We start from the raw sequence: 24,872 nt of genomic DNA on the forward strand, positions 1-24,872 counted from the left end.
ATAAACTAAACTAAAAGCGATCGACTAAAACTTATACTAAAACAAAATAAAGCTAAACATTTACCGCCATTTTGGAACATCACATAAAGAACAACGAATCTTGGATTAAGAATATGTAGCATATTCTTAATCCAAAAACGAATTAAGAAGTCTTCTAACTTAAGCCTTTGCCACAGATACCCCCGCTAAACCTGAAAGACGCAAAAACCATCCCCACTTTTAAACTTTTTTTAAAAGAAAAAGTCAAAACACTTTTTTTTCCGCCGGGCCTTGGCATTCTCAACTGAAGAATGTTTCCTAGCAATATAAATCTCGCCCGCTTACTAGTCTAGCTTCCCCAGTATTTTCTCTTCTTATTGCGGAACAGTTAAGCCTCGGCTAATTCGAGGGGCGGAGTTAAACCTCGGCTTCTAACAAATTAACGTGACAAAAATTAGAGTCTTTCTTTTTGTCCCCGCGTGCCTCCCCTGGCCAGGACGTTAGAGACAGAAGTGGCATAACTTTTAGGGCCGGAAATAAACTTTCCTCCGCCTTTCCCCGAAAACGAAGAGGTGGGGTTTAGGGAACCCTAAATCTTTTGGCAAAGCGAGGTGCCACAGTTCTTCCCGTTCTTCTCGGAACATGTTGAGAATGCACGCCGTCGACTGCTCAGGGTCCGAGTCAGGCTGGGATCTCCAACGATTGTTGTAATTGAGATGTAGGCATGTTCAGGAGCAGTAATACAACCCGGCCTGCTATTGCGACACTCGTCAATTAAGGAATTGATTAATTATTGCGGGCTAAACGTTTAAAGAGTCATTTAAACACTACAAAGGATAATTTGAATAGTTAGGTAAGTACTTGAACTTCTTGACGTTCGGGTTTTACATTTTACTTCTGGAATTTGATCATGGCACGATTAGTATATAAGGCATGTCTCTTACGAAAGAAGTATCCGGGTTATTCGTTGACTAAAAATTAAAATAAAAAAAAACAAATGGTGCTGAACGAAATATTTTATTTCAATTATTTAATTGATTTTCTAAAATTATTTTTGCCGGAAAAATATGGTTTATAAATATGCGCATCTAACAAATTTACTGTAATTTTAAAATTTTTAGAAGGTAAATTTTGTGTCGCGGTATGGCGGGAAAATTTACGATCATTCGAGCCTTCGAAGGTACATGTTTCGTTTTCATGACTTAGACGGATACTTCTTTCGTGAGTGATTATATACTTTTGGTTATAGGGTTTTTATAAAATGGGAAATTTTAGTGTTTAAAGGGCCACGGAATCATTTGAAAAATTCGACCCGAATTTTAAGCGGTCGCTTCGCGTGATGGCAGATTCGAACAATTAAATTCTGGGTCCTAACGAAGCAGATCCAACAAATCAAATTCTGGAGACTAAATTTCTTAATCGATGCCCTGTTTCTTTAATAAAAATTTCTTAATCGATGCACTGTTTCTTTAATCAAAATTTCTTAATCGATGCACTGTTTCTTTAATCAAAATTTCTTAATCGATGCACTGTTTCTTTAATCAAAATTTCTTAATCAACCCACTGTCCCTTTAATCTAAATTTCTTAATCAACCCACTGTCCCCTGTAATCGAATTTTTTAATCGTTACACTATATGTCCCTTTAATCGAAATTTCTTAATTCGTTCCACTATATGTCCCCTTTAATCGAAATTTCTTAATCGTTACACTATATGTCCCTTTAATCGAAAATTCTTAATCGTTACACTATATGTCCCCTGTAATCGAAATTTCTTAATCGTTACACTATATGTCCCCTGTAATCGAAATTTTTTAATCGTTACACTATACGTCCCTTTAATCAAAATTTCTTTATCGTTACACTACATGTCATTTTAATCGAAATTTCTTTATCGTTACACTATATGTCCCTTTAATCGAAATTTCTTAATCGTTACACTATATGTCCCTTTAATCGAAATTTCTTAATTGAGAAAACATCAATTTGATTTTAAATTAAATATATTTATTTTATTTATATAATGTTTTATCGTATTGATATACATTAATTAGAAATTAAATTAGTTTTAATTAAAGAAATAGTGCATTTAGGACCCAAATACCTTATTGATTCGACGACGTTCATCAAACGTGTACGGATAACAAGTAAGATATCTGATACACCCTTTAACGTCTGCTAGCAAGTTCTTAACGTAACTAGCACCAATCAGCCCTATAGCTTCTGTTAAAGAAAGTATCAAGTTCCATTAAAATTTCACAATCTTGTCACCAGGTTGAACGGAAGCTAGTGGTAACTGGCGCTATTTCGGTTAGGACCTGAGCAAGGCCCTGAGTTTGAAAGTCACCCATTCTAATCTACCCATGGCACTGCAGCTGATTTAAGGCTGGTTTTCAGTAGAGCAAAACGCCAGCCGGGGGTAGTGGCGTACTCCTGTAATCCCAAGCGTCTGGGAGGCAGAGTTTGTGGATGGCCGTGTGAGGACGACCACCACTCCGACAACGGGTGGTTGGAATACTTCCGCCACGGGTGTCCCCACCCATGTCCCCACGTATCCCCCCGTTGGCGTGGCCGTTACACATATCTCGCCCTGATTAATCAGTTATTGTGTGCTGGTGTTTAAAGCCTTGGGTCGACACCGATTTGTGTATCTAAAAAAAAAGAGCAAAACGCCACGACGGTGATCGTTGACGCAAAAAAGTGTACAAGGCCTAACGGTGATTTTTACGTCGACCCAACAGAATAGACCCATGTTGAAAGTTGGTGGGCCGAAAATTAACATTTTTACCTGGCAACTCTGAATTTGGACGGAACATCCGTTTCCTTACTTCCGCCTGTATATTTCAATGGCGGTCACGTGGTTCAAAACGTCACAAACAGGATGTTCCGTCCACAGGTCTCACTTAAGCCTCGTCTGCGGCCCCTCTTTTGTTATGGGTCTATTGTACTAGTCTTAACTGAGATTTTGGCGTCATGAAACTAGTTCCATGTTGGGGTCGACGCTAGAAATAAGTGTACAAGGCCTAACGGTGATTTTTACATCGACCCAACAGAATTGTACTAGTCTTAACTGGGATTTTGGGGTCATGAAACTAGTTCCATGTTGGGGTCGACGCTAGAAATAAGTGTACAAGGCCTAACGGTGATATTTTGCGTCGACGCTAGCCACCGTGGCGTATTTGTTCTAGTGAAAACTCGTGAAAATGTGCATACGACAACCTAACAATTGCAATTGAACGCCTTTGCAGAAACCGTAAACGGAACAGAATATGAAAAGTTGTCGCTACTCGAACGAACTGGCACCGGCGCAAGTCAAACAGGACGGGCTTTTTTGTACGGCGGGTCCTCAAAACGCGGCGGCGTTACCCTACGCGAACTACGGCGGCGGTTACCCAGTCGCTCCGTCCAACGCGGATCTACCTTACGCCAGCGGAAATCGTCTGGTTTTCGACGGTGCCATGACGCGAAACAGCACCAACGGCGGCGCCGTCAACGTCAACGCGTCGCCGGCGCAAGAGACGCGCCTCAACTGCCGCCAGTCGCCGGACAGCGCGGTCTTCTGCAGTTCACCCGAGTCCACCTGGTCCAGCGACTCTTCGGCGGCCAAGTTGGAAATTGACTCTTTCGGCCTGCGCCAGTGTCCCGAGCCGGGCCGAGTGAAGGATTGCAAAGTCGGTGAATACGGAGGAACGCAGTGTCAGCAGCAGCTCCAGCGCGAATCGCCATTGGAGCGCCGGGATAACGGGCCCAAATGTACCGAACTTAATCGAGCGAATCACTACGAAATCGAATGTAGAAGCGTCAAGAAATTCAGAGGCCCAGGTGAGACGCTTGCTTTATTTGCGGGGTTGTTACTGGTCCTTTATTAAAGGGGAACGACCAAGCTTTTCCAAATATGGCCTTATTTCCGTATCAAAAGATTAACAAGACGTTCAATATACTAACACGTACCTTTTTTTTGTCTTGAAAAATAGCTTTTAGCCCAAAAAGCTGAAACGAAAAATAACGCCAGGTGTTTGGGTTTGAATTTTCGCCGCCATCTTAGGGGCTGCCGCCAGCGCCCCTAACCCCGTATGAACGATTTGCGAACTATCCTAACTTTTAATATCGCACAATTTACGCTTAAGTCTCTTATAACTGGAACGCGCCGCGCGTGTGAAACAAATTTTTCGCGTCTTCAGCAGCGCGCGCTTTCACGTTGTTTTTCTGTCTCACCGACTTCTCACCAGGTGTCGCGGCGGACGCCCGCTTTTCAATTTCCCGAAATTTCTTTATTTTATTAAAAATAAATTACTCAATATTTTTTGATGTGGTTTTCGCCATAAATTTTAGTTTCCCATTTTGCTTAGTTTTGAGCTCGTTGCAGCCTACTTCCATTGGCTACTAGGCCACACTTCGAAGCTCTCTGGCGCTCTTTTCACTCATCGTAGGAAAATGGGGAAAAACAGGCATACTTCACAACTCACCCCCTACAACTCCTTCAAATTCTTGCATAACCTTTTGAAACACCCTGTATATAGATGGTAGCTTATCTAGAGCTAAGTGCCTAGGGCCTACGAACACCTAAATCCGGCACTGAATATGACCTTCAAAATCCGTAAAATTACACCCAAAAAGAGGTCATTTAAATAATTCTATCCAGCATCACAGAGTACACAAACCGTCCCAGTTCGACCCTGAAAAGGTCACCAAAAGCTTAAAAATGATCCCTTCCTGAAAACGATATTAGTGGTATCATAAGTAACGTAATAACAATTAGTATGACAATTAACGAGATTTACAACCAAAATGATTTTCATAGTTATTACGTAATCAAGATGTTTTCTCAGCACAGAGCCCTCTAGTGTCTAAAATACGCGAGACTTCCGCTAAGCCGAAATATCTGGTTTCCGGTAGATAGGCGGAATATTAGGCTAAAATGATAAAAATTAAAAACGTTTTTCTCGGCGCCACGAGCTCGTGTTTTTTTATCACGCGTGATTCGCACGCGTGCTTCGAAACAAAGCCAAAGCCCCTCGCGACTCCAGAACGTGCTCTCCGGTATTAGGCTTAAATTTTTTCCAAAAATTAGTCATCCAAAACGGTAAGTCACAGCTACAAGAGAGTATCAGTGCCGAAAAAAGGTTCGGTTAGAAAATTAGCAATAAAGCAAAAGGTAGTGTCATACTTACTTTTATTATGTTACTTATGGTGGTATCTCTAGGTTGTAAAGCTTTAATTGATTACACATTTTTAACTTTTCAAAATTTAAAAAAAAGAGGCTTTTTAAAAATTTAGCTTTCTTCCTTTTCAAACGATTATTGGATGTCTTCCTTTACAAAACGTTAGTAGAGGTTTTACCTTTTTCAAAACGTTAATAGAGGTTTTTCAACTTTCTGAATGCTAATAGATGCTTTTCCTTTACAAAAGGGTAGCGGTTTTACCTTTATCAAAAGATTTAATAAAGCTCTCTCCACCGAGGGGCAGGTCACTTCCTTGATTAACGACGCACCCCTCAAAAGACTAAATCCGATTTAATCGTGATTATTTTGATTAAATTCAAGTTAATCACGATTAAGTTGATTAAATCACGTTTAATCATGATTAGAATCTTTAAATCTGATTTAATCATGATTAAATGACTAAATCTGTTTAAAATGATTAAATCCTTATTAAAAACTATATCGTGATTAGTATGATTAAAGCGTACTTTAGTTTTGATTTTAATGATAAATTTTCGATTCGACCGATTATATTGATTAAATCGTGATTAAAATGATTAAATTTAATTAAAATGATTAAATATAATTAAAAAGATTAGATCATGATTAGAATGATTAAATCTCGTTTAAATCATGATTAGATTTTCTAATCTTGATTAGATTTTTTAATCTTGATTACCCTGATTTAATCACGTTAACCCTGATTTAATATTTTTACAATAATTAAGACGCACCCAAAATGGAAGTGACCTGCCCCTCGCTCTCCACTTACAAAACGCTGGGGGGCTTTATTTTTAAAAAAGGTTTAATGAGTCCTCTCAACTTATAAATAGACAGTAGAAGTTCAATATTGTTATTAATACGAGTTGACTTTTTTATATCTTATGATAAAAATCTAACTACCCTTGAACTAATTTGAAAATTTTACGACAAATGACGCTTGAATTATGGTAATGCAACCGTTTTAACTAGTAAATGTTCAAAAAACTAAAACAATTTTAAATAATTATCGAAAAAATTGCTTCCAAAGATAAAAAAAACAAGCCAACCAAAGCCATAATAAGAGCTTCTCAACGCAAAACGCTGCGATTATGATACGATGAAACCTTTTTCCATTAGTTGGTCAAAGTGTGAAAGTGTCCAGCCAACACGAGGAAGACAGCGATTTGGAGGACAGTGACGACAGCTCGTCCGAGCAGCACGTCTTCGCCCCGGCCACATACGCCACTTGCAGCAACGCCGCGCCACCCTTGGAATCCAACAACGGAACGTCGACGCCAGGGGTCGTCTCGGCGGATCCGTCTAATGGCCACAGCGCGGCCAGGCGCTGTCTCTTGTGGGCTTGCAAGGCTTGCAAGAGGAAGACAGTCACCGTCGACCGAAGAAAAGCGGCCACTCTCAGAGAGAGGCGGAGACTCAGAAAGGTACGCCCCTTAATTACCCTACACCCTTCGTCTACAGTTTGTGAGAAACTACTACATTGGAGCTTTCTAGAGTCGTAGTTGTATTTCGTGTGTACTTAAAGGAAGTGCCAAGTTTTTGAAAGTAGTAATTTAATTTCACAATCCCCATTTCACACTCTGTCAAAATTGCTTTTTTTCAAAGTTTACTTATCTCGTTAGAGTCTATTAATTACTTCTGCTACAATATTTGGTATCTAAATCAATGTTGCTTTTGAAAGTGTAGGCATATAAATATTTATCCCTCACAGATACACTTAAGCCCCATTTTCATGCTCGCTGGTAGCGGGTAAAAATCGACAAAATCCGCTTCCGCTACACACTTTTTCACTTTCCGCGTCGATCTGTTTCCAACAGATATTTTAGCTTTATTTTCACGCTTGCGAGTAGCGGATGCGAATTTTGACAATTTTTATCCGCTACCAGCGAGCATGAAAATGGGGCTTTAAAGCTTGTTTTCCACTAGCGCGCGTCATAATGCTATTTTGTTTACGCGCGTAAAAACGTTTGAACGTTTCTAAGCTGAGAAACGCGTCGTTGAGCGCGCTAGTGGAAAACAAGCTTTATGCTTTTGCTAAAATGTATTTATTAACTCAATCAGACATGAAATTTCCAAAGAACATTTTCTCTAAAAAAAACCCTTATAGGCCAAGTTTTGGTTTCTCAGGAAATGAATATTTCTGTTTAAAAAAGAGACTATATAATATACTTCTGGTAAAGTTTATTTATTTTCTCAATTTTCCGTGAAATGTAATAAAAGAACAATTTTTATACATCGGTCCCTAATAAGGCAAAATTTTCGTTCTAAGGAGTAGAGTTCGGGGAAATGGATAAATTAACCGAAACAATTTCGATTATTCATAAAAATTAGTAAATAGTAAGTAATATACTATAGAGACAGATACTTCATGGTTTAAAATAAACTTTTATTAAAAAAGAATATTCTATATATATATGTATATATATATATATATATATATATATATATATATATATCTATAGTATATTGCTTACTATTTACTAGTTTAAATTAACCATGGTTAAATTTTGTGTTTATGATTCATAAAAATGTCTGTTAACTGTTTATTTATGGATATTATTCGCGGCTATTAAACGATTTAATATGCAAAAAATATGATTTTATTTGGATAATTTTCGGTTAAGGATAAAACCAAATAAAACGGATATTTATGAGCTCTACTCAGGAGTAGGATTATAAAATACATACGATTTACCGAAAGAACATTTTTGACATCGATACAACCAGAAGTAAATGAACCGAAGTTATCGAAATAGCGCCCAGAATCGGAGGGCGTTTTCCTTATGAAAATGATGAGAAAATCGAGTCAAATAAAAGCTGATTTCCATCCCCGTCTTTTGACACGATAATTGGCACTTGAGAATTGTATCTATATAAAATAGTTTCATAAAAACCAAAACGTTTTTTTTTTCGGCCTAGGAGCGAGCAAAAATTTCAAATTCGAGGTCAAAATGTAACTTCATAAGGAAAACGCCTCCAACATGGGAAATATAGTAGTCTGATAATTTTGGTTCATTTACTTTTGGTACAACTAAATAATAATAATAATAATAATCAGCTAGGCTAATACCCAAGGCATCAGCTTAGGCCTAAGTCATCAAGCGACTTTTAAAGCCATTAATTCGGTGGCCGGGTTTCAATGCGTAGGAGGGTGGTGGCAAGCCCTGCATGCCACGCGAGCCAACAACTCCCCACACCTAGGAGCAACAAACGCAGAACCGCACATAAGGAGAACGCAACCCGTCAAAAGTCGTGGATTTTCTCGCGTACGTTTTTCATTGGCTAGACGCTTTAGCGCCCGCTGCCGTCGGAAGGGGGAAATTCGAAAATTGTCTTCCCCCCTGCCCGTAAAACGCTCAGCGTAAAGGCTCGTCCAATTGAATTTGTACACAACACTGCCTTAGCGTGTTTAAAGGCTGGCTGCGTTCTCCTTGCGTTTGTTGCTCCTAGCCCACACTAACTATAATAATAATAATCAGCTAGGCTAATACCCAAGGCACCACCTTAGGCCTAAGTCATCAAGCGACTTTTGAAGCCATTAATTCAGGTGGCCGGGTTACAATGCGTAGGAGGGTGGTGGCAAGCCCTTCATGCCACGCTAGCCAACAGCTCCCTACACTCACTATTAGCGTGAACTTTCCGTTTGAAGGTGAACGAGGCCTTTGAAACGCTGAAGCGCCGAACCTGCGCCAACCCCAACCAGAGGCTGCCCAAAGTGGAGATCCTGCGCAACGCCATCGACTACATCGAGAGCCTGGAGGCGCTGCTGCACGGCACCAGGAACTACCAGGCCTCGACGCCCCTGTTCCTGCACCACCAGAGGGAGCACGCCGACCATTCGGACGCCGAGCCGAGGAACTATCGCGGCCGCCTGTTGACCAACAGACTGCCCAACGGTCAAGAATGCTCGAGGAACCACCCGAATGGGACGACTCACCTGGATTCCTTGGACGACAGGGTAAGTGCCGTGGACAACTATTATTATAACCATTGTGCTTTTAATTACAAATTAGTATATTATATTATATTATATTGTATTGTATTTATAAGTATAAGATTTTAAGAATTTGCCGAAATATTACAAAAATACAAAATTTTACAAACATATTAAATTTGAATTTTTTTTAGAAAAATTTAATTCTTTAACAAATTATCAGATTTAAAAATTTAATAAAAAATCCGATTTAAAAATTTAATAAAAATACAATTTCAAAATTTAATAAAAATACAATTTAAAAATTTTATAAAAATTCCGATTTCCAAGTTTAATAAAAAATCCGATTTCAAAATTAAAAAAAAAAACGATTTCAAAATATAATATCAAATCCGATTTCCAAATTTAATAAAAAGTCCGATTTCAAAATTTAATACAAATTCCAACATCAAAATTTAATAAAAAATCCAATTTCAAAATTTAATACAAATTCCGATTTCAAAGTATAATGTCAAATCCGATTTCAAAATTTAATAAAAAATCCGATTTCAAAATTTAATAAAAATTCCAATTTGAAAATTCCAACTTGAAAGTTTAATAAAAAATCCGATTTCAAAATTTAATGAAAAATCCGATTTCAAAATTTAATACAAATTCCGATTTCAAAGTTTAATAAAAAATCCGATTTCAAAATATAATATGAAATCCAATTTCAAAATTTAATACAAATTCGATTTCAAAGTTTAATAAAAAATCCGATTTCAAAATATAATATCAAATCCGATTTCAAAATTTAATAAATTATATAAGATTTGAAAATTTAACAAATTTGATAATTTTACCAATTATGAGATTTGCAAATTTTACAAAACTATCAGAAATGTGGACGTCACGTGAAATCTACCTCCATTGGTCGTTTTTTAATTTTGGTAAAATAGTCGCTTATCAAATTACGTTTCAATTAGAAAGGTCACTGAAAACGATCAAGGTTTTTTGCGTGTGAACTTCGCGAACCCAAATTTGAACCCGAAAAAAAACAGCGTCGTGGGAGAGGTTTCCCGTGACAGGGCTACCAGTTCTACCCTCTCGTGAAATACCCCGAAAAAAATATATACTTATTTGACAACCGAAAAAAATCGAATGGTCCTACTTCGCTTATAAAAAATTGTTATTTTTTATAAGTGATAATATTTGTTGTGGGTTCTTAGAAAAAAATTATATTTAGGGGGAGCTTATGTGCTTTGAGTTCACGGATAAGTTTTTTCATGAATTTCGTATATCAAAATTACAAGGCAAAGTTTTAAATTACAAATTATTAAAAACCGCTTAGTGAATATAAATTGAAACAGAGTCTATATTTTAGTTAAGCTTATTAATCGATTTTACCTATAAAAAGCGCTACTGATATTTGAAGTGATAGCTATATTTCAACCAGTATCACGATTTAACCTAATAATATTTAAATGTGATTTTACGTATAATAAAGAGCTGCCGATATCACGATTGTGCTTATAATAAATCGATACCGATATTTGAGCTGATACCGCGATTTGACTTATAATAAATAGCTGCCGATAACACGGGATTGCTTATAGTAAAATGATACCGATATTTGAGCTGATATCGTGATTTTACCTATAATAAATAGCTGCCGATATCACGGGATTGTTTATAGTAAAATGATACCGATATTTGTGCTGATATCGTGATTTTACCTATAATAAATAGCTGCCGATATCACGGGATTGCTTATAATAAAACGATACCGATATTTGAGCCGATATTACGATTTTACCTTTAATAAATAGCTGCCGATATCACGGGATTGCTTATAATAAATCGATACCAATATTTGAGCTGATACCGCGATTTGACTTATAATAAATAGCTGCCGATAACACGGGATTGCTTATAGTAAAATGATACCGATATTTGAGCTGATATCGTGATTTTACCTATAATAAATAGCTGCCGATATCACGGGATTGTTTATAGTAAAATGATACCGATATTTGAGCCGATATTACGATTTTACCGTTAATTAATAGCTGCCAATATCACGGGATTGTTTATAGTAAAATGATACCGTTATTTGAGCTGATATCGTGATTTTACCTATAATAAATAGCTGCCGATATCACGGGATTGTTTATAGTAAAATGATACCGATATTTGAGCTGATATCGTGATTTTACCTATAATAAATAGCTGCCGATATCACGGGATTGTTTATAGTAAAATGATACCGTTATTTGAGCTGATATCGTGATTTTACCTATAATAAATAGCTGCCGATATCACGGGATTGTTTATAGTAAAATGATACCGATATTTGAGCTGATATCGTGATTTTACCTATAATAAATAGCTGCCGATATCACGGAATTGCTTATAGTAAAACGATACCGATATTTGAGCTGATATCGTCATTTTACCTATAATAAATAGCTGCCGATATCCCGGGATTGCTTATAGTAAAATGATGCCGATATTTGAGCCGATATTACGATTTTACCTTTAATAAATAGCTGCTGATATCACGCTTTTGTTCATAATAAAACGATACCGATATTTGAGCCGATATCGCGATTTGACCTATACTGAGATATGATCGAAATTCGAACGCGACCACTTGTTTCTTAAGTGTCGGTCCGGAGTTTATTTTGGTAGAGGGGGGAGGAGAGAGGGGTCTGCGGGTCTTGTTTTGATTTCCGAATGAGAGAGAGAGATGGCTTTGTTGGCTTGTCAAACAACGTGAGAACGGATTTATTGTACGGATTCGCGTTCATCGTCAACTCTCCACTTCTTCGTTTCAAATTTATTCTCCCCCAACGGCCAAGACTCGCCTGTTTTCCTAGCTAATTGGCCGTATATTCTCCTTCGCGTTTCAAAACGTACGGAAAGCCATTCAACCTATCAATAACTTGTTAAATGTTTACAATTTGCGCCTAAATGATAAAGGGTTTAATTGATATATCGTAATGGGATCTCATTTGTTACGAGGGTATTGAGGAAAGGGTAAAACTGATATTTAGAGGAGTTCATTGATAAACGGGAACTTTTTAGGGTTCATTGATAAATGATAACTTTTTAGGGTTCATTGATAATTGATATATTCTTAGGGCTCATTGATAATTAATAAATTCTTAGGGCTCATTGATAATTGATAACTTTTCAGGGCTCATTGATAATTGATAACTTTTCAGGGCTCATTGATAATTGATAACTTTTCAGGGCTCATTGATAATTGATAACTTTTCAGGGCTCATTGATAATTGATAACTTTTCAGGGCTCATTGATAATTGATAACTTTTCAGGGCTCGATGATAATTGTGAACTTTCTAGAACTAATTGATAATTGTGAACTTTCTAGAATTAATTGGTAATTGTGAAAATTGTAGGACTAAATGATAAGGTTGTATACTATTGGACCGAATCCCGTTTGACCGAATCCCATTGAACCGAAAAGTATTTTCGTTTATAGCCCAACATGGCGGGATTCAGTTGTATGGGAAATTTAAATCTGGTTCGTTTTCACTTCGGGTAGGTTAGTTCAGGTTGGGTTAGGTTAGGTTAGTTCAGGTTGGGTTAGGTTAGGTTAGGTTGGGTTGGGTTGGGTTAGGTTAGGTTAGTTCAGGTTGGGTTGGGTTGGGTTAGGTTAGATTAGGTTAGGTTGGGTTACGTTAGATATGGTAGGCAACTATTTAACGTCGGGTCTTATCAAGGATTTCGGTCCAATGGTCTACAATCAATGATAATGTTGACGTTTTATAGGCAACCTTTTGAGCTCATTGATCAATTATCACTTTTTTGGGCTCATTGATCAATGTGAACTTTTCAGGGCTCATTGATAATTGTGAACATTTTAAGACTAATTGATAATGTTGACATTTTGGAGCTCACTTTCAATGTTGAAGTTTTGGAGATTATTGATAATGTGACGTTTTTGAACTCATTGGTAATGTTGACGTTTTGGAGCTCGGAATTAAATGTGAAGTTGAATGGGAAATTTAAATCTGGTTCGTTTTAACTTCGGGTAGGTTAGTTCAGGCTGGGTTAGGTTAGGTTAGTTCAGGTTGGGTTAGGTTAGGTTGGGTTGGGTTGGGTTAGGTTAGGTTAGTTCAGGTTGGGTTGGGTTGGGTTGGGTTAGGTTAGATTAGGTTAGGTTGGGTTACGTTAGATATGGTAGGCAACTATTTCACGTCGGGTCTTATCAAGGATTTCGGTCCAATGGTCTACAATCAATGATAATGTTGACGTTTTATAGTCAACCTTTTGAGCTCATTGATCAATTATCACTTTTTTGGGCTCATTGATCAATGTGAACTTTTCAGGGCTCATTGATAATTGTGAACATTTTAAGACTAATTGATAATGTTGACATTTTGGAGCTCACTTTCAATGTTGAAGTTTTGGAGATTATTGATAATGTGACGTTTTTGAACTCATTGGTAATGTTGACGTTTTGGAGCTCGGAATTAAATGTGAAGTTTATCGAAGGGTTCATTCATTGATAAATATGATATTTAGAGGGGTTCATTGATAAATATGATATTTAGAGGGGTTCATTGATAAATATGATATTTAGAGAGGTTCATTGATAAATGTGATATTTAGAGGGGTTCATTGATAAATGTGATATTTAGAGGGGTTCATTGGTAAATATGATGTTTAGAGGGGTTCATTGATTAAAGGGTATTTTTTAAGGGTTCATTCATTGATATATGGGTATTTTTGAAGTGTTCATTTATGGATAAATATGATATTTAGAGGGGATCATTGATAAATGGATTTTTTTAAGAGTTAATTCATTGATAAATATGATATTTAGAGGGGTTCATTGATAAATGTGTTATTTAGAGGGGTTCATTGATAAATATGATATTTAGAGGGGTTCATTGATAAATATGATATTTAGAGGGGTTCATTGATAAATATGATATTTAGAGGGGTTCATTGATAAATATGATATTTAGAGGGGTTCATTGATAAATATGATATTTAGAGGGGTTCATTGATAAATATGATATTTAGAGGGGTTCATTGATAAATATGATATTTAGAGGGGTTCATTGATAAATATGATATTTAGAGGGGTTCATTGATTAAAGAGTATTTTTGAAGGGTTCATTCATTGATAAATATGATATTTAGAGGGGTTCATTGATTAAAGAGTATTTTTGAAGGGTTCATTCATTGATAAATATGATATTTAGAGGGGTTCATTGATTAAAGAGTATTTTTGAAGGGTTCATTCATTGATAAATATGATATTTAGAGGGGTTCATTGATTAAAGAGTATTTTTGAAGGGTTCATTCTTTGATAAATATGATATTTATAGGGGATCATTGGATTTTTGGAAATGTTCATCATTCGTTGATAAATATGGTATTTAGAGGTGCTCATTGGTAAATGGTTTTTTAAGGGTTCATTCGGTGATAAAAATTATATTTAGAGGCGCTCTTTGATAAATATGACATTTAGAGTGGCTCGTCGATAAATGGGGTTTTTGGAAGGGTTCATTCGTTGAAAAATATGATATTTAGAGGGGATCATTGATAAATGGGATTTTTGGAGCGTTCACTCATTGATTTATTGGTAAATTCGAGAATTACAGGGTTTCTTTGATAATTGGGTTATTTTGAGGACTTCATTGATTGATGATAAATGGGATATTCCAGGGCTTATTTATATCAACGACCTCTTACATTTCATAAGAAAGTAGACTATTTTGATGGGGTCAATGATAAATGACTTTCTTTTGAAAATATAAATTTAGACTCTTTTAAAAGACCGAAATCCGAATAATCCGAATTATCGTTCATCTAAACAAGATAGCGTACCGCGATTTAAAGTTAGTTTTCACGAGTCAATAGAAAAAAATCTTTCGAAATCTGGCGAACCCAAAAAAAGCCGAACGATGCAAAAATAAAAAGTGTAAATAGCGAGCTTTCCCATAGTTCCGTATGAGGGCGTAGTCATCGGAGCAAATAAAACTGATTCATTTAAAGCTGGAATCTCCGGGCGCTCGTCTCAAGCAGATAAAACTTAAAAGATGCGTATCTGAAAGGAAGTCTCTAAATTCTGCAATCTTCCCCTTCGCCACTCAGAGGGAAGCTCAGGATACGTTACGCGACCGCCGCTGGTTCGCCGACTCCAACAGAGATGGCGCTGTAGGCCTAGACGGCGGAGGACTCTCTTGATATAAAAGTTGAAACCGCGAAGAGCCGAAGCGTCGCTAAGCCTTGGCTAATCGCGTCTTCCACGCTGTAATTGCGCACATCTGCCACCAGGGGAGATACGAGGCACCCAACCCTCGAAGCCCCCCTGGCGGGCAGCGGGGGAGTCGCTTTTACTACGTTATGAGTAATATCAGTAGCGACGCAAAAATGTCGGAACCAAAAAAATGCGTTGCGTGAAATATTATATTCAGTTTCATTTTCGTTTTTTTTTAAGATGTGGCATTGATAAAAGAGTTGTTCCTTGAGAAATTTAATTATAAATTTATGTTCGAGGGTACAATTATAAACAGAGTTTTTTTATGGTACGAATTATACTTCGTGACAAAAGTAAATAAGCTTGATTTACGGAGATAAGTGTGTGTGTGTATATTTTGGATTGGTGATTTTTATCACTTATCCTTGTTTGGTAGGGTGCGCCATAGCTTCTCTCTTTTCTTGCTCATGGCGCTGTCCCTAAATGGGCTAGAATGTGCAATAAATGGTGGCTTTACCGAGGAGTCGGGGTCCGGCCAGTGGCGTAGCTGATGGTCCGCAGGGCCCACGGTACGGGGGGGGGGCGCTAATCATAACAGATGTCAAAAAAAAATATTTATTTCTACTTTGCGAGAATGATTATGTTCCTCGGGTATTGGTTTCATTTTCCCATGAGGGGGGGGGGGGAGGAAAATCGTCACAGGCGCGTGCTTCATTCGCGACGGAAGGCGTCAATGAGATATCGACCTGATTTGATTTGTGTTTAGGGGAAGGCGCTTATAGTTATACTCAGTTGCAGGTTAAGAAGGCAAAATATCTAGTACATTTGGCGGAAAGATACTTGCACCTAGGAGCAACAAACACAACACCCCACACAAGGAGAACGCAACCCGTCCAAAGTCGTGGATTTTCTCGCGTACATTTTTCATTGGCTAGACGCTTTAGCGCCTGCTGCCGTCGGAAGGGGAATATTCGGAAATTGTCTCCCCCCCCCGCCCGTAAAACGTTCAGCGTAAAGGCTCGTGACGCTCGTCCAATGAAATTCGTACACAACCCTTCGTTAGCGTGTTTACAGGCTAGCTGCGTTCTCCTTGTGTTTGTTGCTCCTAGCTTGCACGAATTTCCGGTAAAAATGACCTCCATAGTTACCATGGTAACTAATTACAGATAACACCACGGCTAACGTTGATGACGCGCTGATCGTGAAACAGGGCGTCACCAAAGTTGTTCGTGATAGGACTATGGCAGCTAGGAGCAATATACGCCAGGAGAACGCAGCTAGCCTTTAAACACGCTAAACAGTGTTGTGTACAAATTTCATTGGACGAGCCTTTACGCTGAGCGTTTTACGGAAAGGGGGAAGACAATTTCCGAATTTTCCCCTTCCGGCGGCAGCAGGCGCTAAAGCGTCTAACCAATGAAAAATGTGCGCGAGAAAATCCAAGACTTTTGACGGGTTACGTTCTCCTTGCGAAGTCCGATTTTCCGGAGGTCACGTGCCGGAAGTGGGTAAACGCTTCGTTACTAAATCGTCAATCAGAAAGCTCTCAGAATTCGAATCGAGGGTACGGATTTATATGTTATCTTTGGCCAAATGTATGTATGTAGTCAAATTTACGAATAAGGATGAGGAAAAACTAATAGCGTCTGCTTTAGCCGCTACCTATCTAGCTTTCAATGGCAAACCAAAGGGGGCGTTGCGATAGTTTCGGTCACGAATAGTGCCAAATTTTAAGTTGGTAGATTTTTCTCAATAAATTTTTAACTAAACCCGACTGTTTAAGGCATTAAAAATTCGCTAGATAACTTGGGCCTAAGGTGGTGCCTAGCTGATTATTATTATTTTTATACTTCAGCTATTAGCTTGTCCACAGTAGCTGATGTCCCTTTGTTGACAGAATGACGACCAGGTCACGTTGCTTTCCCCCTTTTGAGTTCGGAGGAGGTGAATGTTTGGCCGGTTTTTCGTGTGACAGAAAAATATTTATCTGGCAAACCCGTAAGAAATTGAGAGCAGTCGATTTTTAGGATTAGCGTATATAGTTGCTAGCCTAGGCTTCACTAATTTCCGGCTTCCCACGCCGTTTTTCTTTTTTTAAATGATTTTTGTAATAAATGTATGATGGCAAATAAGCAAAATACTAGTCCCAAATCCACGGGTTTACAAAGAAACTTAGATCATGAAAATATTCTTAACCCCAAACATACTTCAACACCTAGGGTCCCTCCTACAACTCCTAAAAGGTACGTCTCTAAATTATGCGTATAAAGACAGGACATAAGCCGAATTCTCTTAAACCAAATAATAACAAAAGTGGTTGTTAGTCCTGCTGAACTAGCTCTATAGTTTGTATGAAAAGTTTGGCCGGTTTTGGGCCGATTTTATAGAACGCTCAATTTGGTACCTGGTATCGGTAATATCAAATACGCTGGTCCATCATAAATAAGTAGGGAAAAATACTTATTATAATAACTTTGATTTATTTACTTTTGATTGCAGCATACAAATGTGTAGCTTTTGAAATGGTTAAAATTTGTTTGAATCTTTTTTAATATATTTCCACTATTTAATTATTATTTTTATGACGCTATATCTCAGATCACTTACAAACAACGAGGACTCGTAACTACGTGGAAATTATGGGTTTAAGTTTTTCAAAGACACTTTTATCTGCACTGGAATAACGATACGTTAATGTTATATTATTTTTTAATTTATAATAGTCTTATATTTAAAAATATATTCTACTCATGTATGCTATCTTAACTATATACAAAAACTTTAGGCCTGGCTGGTGACTTCATAAAAATATGACATGAAATTCCGTACGATTTGAAAAGTTAGATTTGTTAATTATTTAACGAAGTTATTATTAGTAAAGGCTCTTAAATAAACCCCCCTTTGACTGTCTTACCTCCCTCCCCCCCCCCGTTGCTAACTGCTGCCAGATTTATGCATAGAAAATTCTCAGCTTTTTCAGCATAAAGAGTCATCTTATCGATAATTGGTTACCATGGCAACTATGGAGATATTTTTATCTGAGTTCCGGCAGGAATTTTTAAACGCTATATACTACGCCCCCCGTTGGTTAAAATCAACGTACACGTCGATAATTTTTAGCCAAGTTTTGAAACGTACGATAATTTCTACGGCGTACTATATCACTGTACGCTGTTTTCAATAATTCAGCCTGAGCGTACGATAATGTTATGATTTTGTAGAAAACCGGTTTAAACTGCCACTTTTGATTATTTGGTTTTAGTTTTCGAACTTCATTTGAATAATATTAAAAATTTTGATTTCTCAATATTCATACAAAATTCAAATTTAATGACTATAGATATTTTTTTGGCCTTGATACGATAATTTGATTTACAGAACAACTGAATTGTACTATTCTTAAAGGGAATATACACTCAAGTCTTTTTTAAGGTTTTTTTATGTTTTTATGTTAACAATTTTAGGGGGAAATCACTAACCAGCGCCAAAAATATCTGAAACGGTAGGAGGGAGCGGGAAATGGCCGAAGTGTTGGTGTTCCACACCAAAAAACCTGTGGTTATATTCCCTTTAATGTACCATACAAACCAGCGTGATAAAGGTGTTAAAAGAAATGGTTTGTACAAAATGGTGCACGGTTTGCCGCGAAACAAAATCTATAGAAGTTGGTAACAAATTAATGTCAATAAAATAATTAATTAATTAAGTTCTATTTAAGGACTATAAAAACTATCGCTGCTTGCACTTTTGGTTGCCGTCAAAAAAATGCGTAGGTGACGCTATTAGCGTATTGTAGTCAGTAGCGTAAAGATTTAAGCCTGTTCTACCTATTTTTGTAATATCAGACGCTGGATCGTAAGGGCTACTTGGGAAGAGCGTAGCGCCATCTAGACTCGTTTCGATCGCGAATAGCGGTTAGTTTGAGATTCATTCGGTTTTGGCTCTCGGCTAAATGTCGTATAAAATACCAATTCTTTCGCATATTCTCTTAAAGGGAGTATAACCCTCCTTGTTTGGTAGGCGCTAGTCTAGAACGATAGTTGAAACACCCAATTCTTCTATTAGAGGAAGCGTACCCGCCCTGAAGAGGTTTTCTCACTTGAAACCTTTATTGTTTCATATTAAGTGTGTATTTTTTAAATGCACCCTTAATTAACATCTAAACAACAATATCCGAGTTATAAATGAACTATTTTCATTATAGTTTGGATATTTATTCAAATATAATTTCTTAATAATGAGGTACGTGGTTTTAGATTCACGAAAGGGGTTCTAGTAGATATGAGAAATTAAAGCATTATCAAAGCGGGGATACTTTTAGTCGAATAATTCCTCAAAAACGACTGTATTTAACACTGCGTATTACACGTGGTTATAAATATGAGGGGAGGGAATTATGTATTGCCCCAAATTCCAGAAAAGGTTATACTCCCTTTAAACTATAAAATCCAGAATTTCGAACCGTAGTCTCGAATGTTTTTAGGGAATTTAAAATATTAACTTCTTAAGACTTTGCCAAATTCAAATGGCGGGAACGTATTAAGTTTCAAAAGAAAAATTTCCCAAGATCTTCAGCAGAGAAGGTTTAAAGCTTTTTTTGGGGTTTAAAAAAATGTGAGTGTCAGTAAGCGGAAACTATTCGCTACCACACTGCCAACTTATCTCGTTGAGTGTCCCGGCAAAAAGTAACGGTCGAAATTGGCCCCGTAAAACCGCACCTTCTGACTAGTGACATTCTCTGCCGGGGTTTGGGTTTCTATCCGGGAAATGTTTGTCATACTCAAAGACATCGCGACAGAAGAGAGAGAGAAAAAAACGCTGAAAACTTCGCGGTGAAAATGGATGACGGTTTAAATGCTAGGATCAAAGGCTACACTGTACCATCGCCAGGGCCTACGCTGATACCCCAGGAAGATTCATGCTTTATATGAGATATTTCTTTCAAAGAAAAAATAATAATAACTATTTAGGGTTCTTAGCCAACTTGTTGTTCAATTGACAAATTTAAATCCTCGCGTCTTATTAGAGTTGTTGATTTTCCGGAAAAATAAAATCCCATTCGTTCGAAAACGATTTAACATTGAGTCCCAATCGATCGAAAATACCCCAATTGCGCGGTTTACAGCAGAATTTTGCACGTTTATATTATTTTTTATAGTACATCAAATTTCGTCGCGTTAGCCTTACTCGACGCAATTGCTACAAACTTAACCATTCACATTAAAAAATGAAATTGTTCGAATTATTTTATTCTTGATATAAATAAAAAGTTCAAAGCATAAATATATTTATAAAAGCGCGCCACCCTAGGGAAGTGAGAGACTAACCTAACCTAACCTAACCTAACCTAACCTAACCTAACCTTACCGTTAGTACACCTGTAGCAATTTTGTTTAGGTATAACGTTTTTTGCGTACCCTGCTATATCTCGGGGCAGAAGTAAAAAACAAAACAAAAGGTCCCAATGAACCGAATCCGCCTTTTGGGCTATATTTCGGAAACATATTGAATTCGGTCGATTGAGATTTCGATCGAATGGGAATATACCAAATTTTCCGCAAATCAGAAAAATAAAAAATTGAAACATAAATTACTTTTTAAGGGTTTTTAATGTTTTCATCTACTTATCGATATAAAATGTATAATAACAGTAAACATACTACAAAACATTAATAGCGTTACATTGTTAATCAGTTTAAACTAGTCTAGAGGTTTAGTTTTACTTTTAGATTCGAAAAAATTAGGCGAAAATGCCGCTTTATTTAAATTTTCAAACAATATATCAGACTAATCGTGGAATGAAACCTTTTTTTTATTTTTTTTTAACTAAAATGGTTTTAATTTTCGGGATTCATCTTTTTCAGAATTCATCAAGTCCCCTTTTAAACGACAGGCTGAGACACTACGGAGATGACTACGCTGTCAACTCAACGGGTGAGTACAATTATATTACCTTTCATGAAATAAAATTAAATATTACAACTAAACTACATTACGTAATATTATGATTACATTAAATGTGTCCGTTGGTAATCAGTCTAATCGTTTTTGGTTCATATCCGACGCCATCTTGGAAAATGGCGAAACATTAACTGGCAACCGTTTTAATCTATTTGGATAAATTTGGTGCTTTTCTTTGTCAGAATTGGTTAATAAATCCAATTATTTTTTATTTATATTCGACGCCATCTTGTAACATGGCGGATACATGTCTATTCCTGAACCTATAACAGGCAAACGATTTAATCTATTTGACTGAAATTTGGTGCGTTTCTTTGTCAGACTCAGTAAATTACTCCAATTATGTTTGATTATACACTTATGGTTTGATATATATTCGACGCCATCTTGGAAAATGGCAAATACTTTTATCCGTGAGGTGTAGTATCGTAGAAGTTTTTTAACGTTTATTTCTAATAGGGCTTTTTTAATTAACTACTTAATTATTAATAACCAAGGAAGCGATATAGTTTTTGGAAAAAAAAATATTTGTAAGATCAAATGTAATCGTAGATTCAACTAAATCCTATGCATAATAATTTATGATTATACATAAAAATATTTTAATACATTTTCATTTAAAAAAAACTACTTTGGCAGAACTGTTTTAACAAAAGCCAGCTTATCGGTGTAATTACATTTGGTAATGACCATAAAATAATGGGCTGTAATTCAAAACTAATAATAAGTAGCTTTTTTCCCAACCACATCGCTGACGTTTCTGCTTAGTGTTACATTCTGGCAGAACTAAGGTCCCAAATAAATCAAGTAGTCCGTATCGTCAAAACTAAAACCTTCCAAATAATCTAAACTCTTTCATCGAGATAACTTATAGAAATATTACGGGATTTTCTCTAAAGGCCTAGGATTTTTTCTGCATGTTTTCCTTTAAGTTTACTTCCCGCCGCGCAAATATCCTGGTGGTAGGCCAACCGCAGAACACGTTGGCCTACCACCAGGATATTTGCGCGGCGGGAAGTAAACTTAAAGGAAAACAGGCAGAAGAAATCCTTGGCTTGTAAAACAAATTTCGTGGCACCTAGGAGCGGCCCTCAAGGGGTCGGAGTGTGCAATAACTGGTGGCTTTACCGGGGAGTCGGGGTCCGGCTCTTGTAACCCGTAAGGGCGGTGGCGCACTGGGAGATGTTAGCTCCGTCCAAAGGGTCCTATCTCCGACCTCCGACTTCGGTCAGGTGTGGGCTGGATACTGGGCTTCGGCCCAGGCTAATGGAGAGGGGCCGGGCAAACTGGCCGCCTCGGCGGATTGAGTAGCCTGCTGTGGGGCTGCGGGCCTCCGTATGAGGGCACGGCGGACCCATCTCCTGGCCTTTTGGGCTCCCACCGGGATCTCCGGTGCCAGCTGTGCCGGGTTATGCGGGCTGCTGTGTGCCCGCCGTTCCCCTTTAGGAGCTCTCTCCTAAGGGCTTGGCTCCCTGCCTTTGTAGGTGGGGTGTCGGCCGGAGTTGCTAGAGCATCCGTTCTCTATCCCACTGCTGTGTGCGAAGTGGCGGGCTGGTCGTCCCATTGTTGCACCTTCTGCTGGGTTGAGCGGCTTGCGTCGAGGGTGCGACCATCAGTAGTGGGGTTCTGCTACCCATGCTGGTTTTGTCACCTGTCCGGGCTTGTGGACGCTGGCGTAGGGCATTCTGATGATAGGCCTCCGGTGGTGTGGTTCTTTTCTTACCGGTACACCGGGCTATAAATTCTGACAACATGGCACCTAGGAGCAACAAACACAACACCCCACACAAGGAGAACGCAACCCGTCAAAAGTCGTGGATTTTCTCGCGTACATTTTTCATTGGCTAGACGCTTTAGCGCCGGCTGCCGTCGGAAGGGGAAAATTCGGAAATTGTCTTCCCCCCCGCCCGTAAAACGTTCAGCGTAAAGGCTCGTGACGCTCATCCAATGAAATTCGTACACAACCCTTCGTTAGCGTGTTTAAAGGCTAGCTAAGTTCTCCTTGTGTTTGTTGCTCCTAGGTGGAACTCACCGAAATCTGAAAAAATAATTAGGGTTTAAAAATGATTTTTCACGATTGAAAAATAATCTCAGAGATCACATCGAAATTTGGAAAATAATTTTTGGTTAAAAGGGACGTTTCACGATATTATAAATATAATAATTTCCAGGCCCCAACAGATATCTGAAAACTAATTAGGGTTAATAGGGATTTTACACTATAAAAATAAAATAATTTCAAGGCTACAACCGAAATCTGAAAAATAATTAGGAAAATAGGTTAAATAAGAACAACATTTTTAACATAGAAAACCAATTGGAAACAATGTAAAACAAAAACAAAAAACATTTTTATTCGAAATAAAGTAACTCAAAAACTTCCTTAAATTTGAATGATCACTAACAAAGTAACAATTTCAAGAGTTTATAATTATCACTTACTATTTTTATAATATTTATTTGTCACTTACTATTTTTAGAATATTACTTGTCACTTACTATTTTTAGAATATTACTTGTCACTTACTATTTTTAAAATATTTATTTGTTACTTACTAATTCTATAATTTTGAATTATCACTTACTATTTTTAGAATTTTGAATTATCACTTACTATTTTTAGAATTTTGAATTATCACTTACTATTTTTAGAATTTTGAATTATCACTTACTATTTTTAGAATTTTGAATTATCACTTACTATTTCTAGAATTTTTAATTATCACTTACATTTTCTAGAATTTTTAATTATCACTTACATTTTCTAGAATTTTTAATTATCACGTACTATTTCTAAAATTTTTAATTATCACGTACTATATCTAAAATTTTTAATTATCACGTACTATATCTAAAATTTTTAATTATCACGTACTATATCTAAAATTTTTAATTATCACTTACTATTTTTAGAACATTAAATTATCACTTATCATCACTTACTATTTTTAGAACATTAAATTATCACTTATCATCACTTACTATTTTTAGAACATTAAATTATCACTTATCATCACTTACTATTTCTAGAATTTTTAATATAATTATTGTGTATCAGTTCATCTTAGCTTGAACCAATTTGTAAACTTAATTGGAAAAATATTTTTCAGCCGATGGGGCTATTCTCCAAATTGAGTGATAATAGGGCACTTTAGGGACCGAATCCCGATGGGGGACCTTGAACGGAAAAAAATAGGGACAGTTGGTTATTTTAGGGACACGCAATGCAATCTTTGAAGATGTATAGAAGCGTATTTGACTTGGCGAATGTTTTCCCTGATAATATGAAAAGTGGTGTTTTTATTGCGGTGGAGAACGGTGTCGTCACGCGTTCCGTCTTGGGCTGACCAGCACGTGGCACCGAGTATCGTTGGCGCCGATAAAAGAAAAAGTGCCTTCCATGAATCATCTCAGAAATAGAACATATTTGTCTTTTTTTCGCGATCCCCTCCGCGACTTTCAACGAGCTTGTAAACGGAGGAAATGAGAGCAGCATTTGGGTCGGCTTACGAGAAACGACGCACTTTGTCTGTCGGCCATAGATGGCCAGGTTTGTTGGTTCTCTCAAAAGTAAATAGGC

General features: G+C 37.2%; 1 protein-coding gene across 1 annotated transcript in view; it reads left to right on the top strand.

Annotated features, from left to right (window-relative positions):
- Positions 1–577: 577 nt before the first annotated feature.
- The window catches only part of nau (myogenic-determination protein nautilus), a 44,759-nt gene continuing 20,464 nt past the window's right edge, over positions 578–24,872 (top strand). Inside the window, exons 1-5 of the mRNA XM_090165000.1 lie at positions 578–832; positions 3,227–3,800; positions 6,299–6,603; positions 8,829–9,137; positions 21,196–21,265. Coding sequence (XP_090021126.1) covers positions 3,248–3,800; positions 6,299–6,603; positions 8,829–9,137; positions 21,196–21,265 — 1,237 coding nt within the window. The 5' untranslated portion in view covers positions 578–832; positions 3,227–3,247. The remainder of the gene's footprint in view (positions 833–3,226; positions 3,801–6,298; positions 6,604–8,828; positions 9,138–21,195; positions 21,266–24,872) is intronic.

Source organism: Leiobunum rupestre, chromosome 2 (assembly GCF_980474605.1).
Source record: "Leiobunum rupestre chromosome 2, qqLeiRupe1.1.hap1, whole genome shotgun sequence".
Taxonomy (NCBI): Eukaryota; Metazoa; Arthropoda; class Arachnida; order Opiliones; family Sclerosomatidae; genus Leiobunum; species Leiobunum rupestre.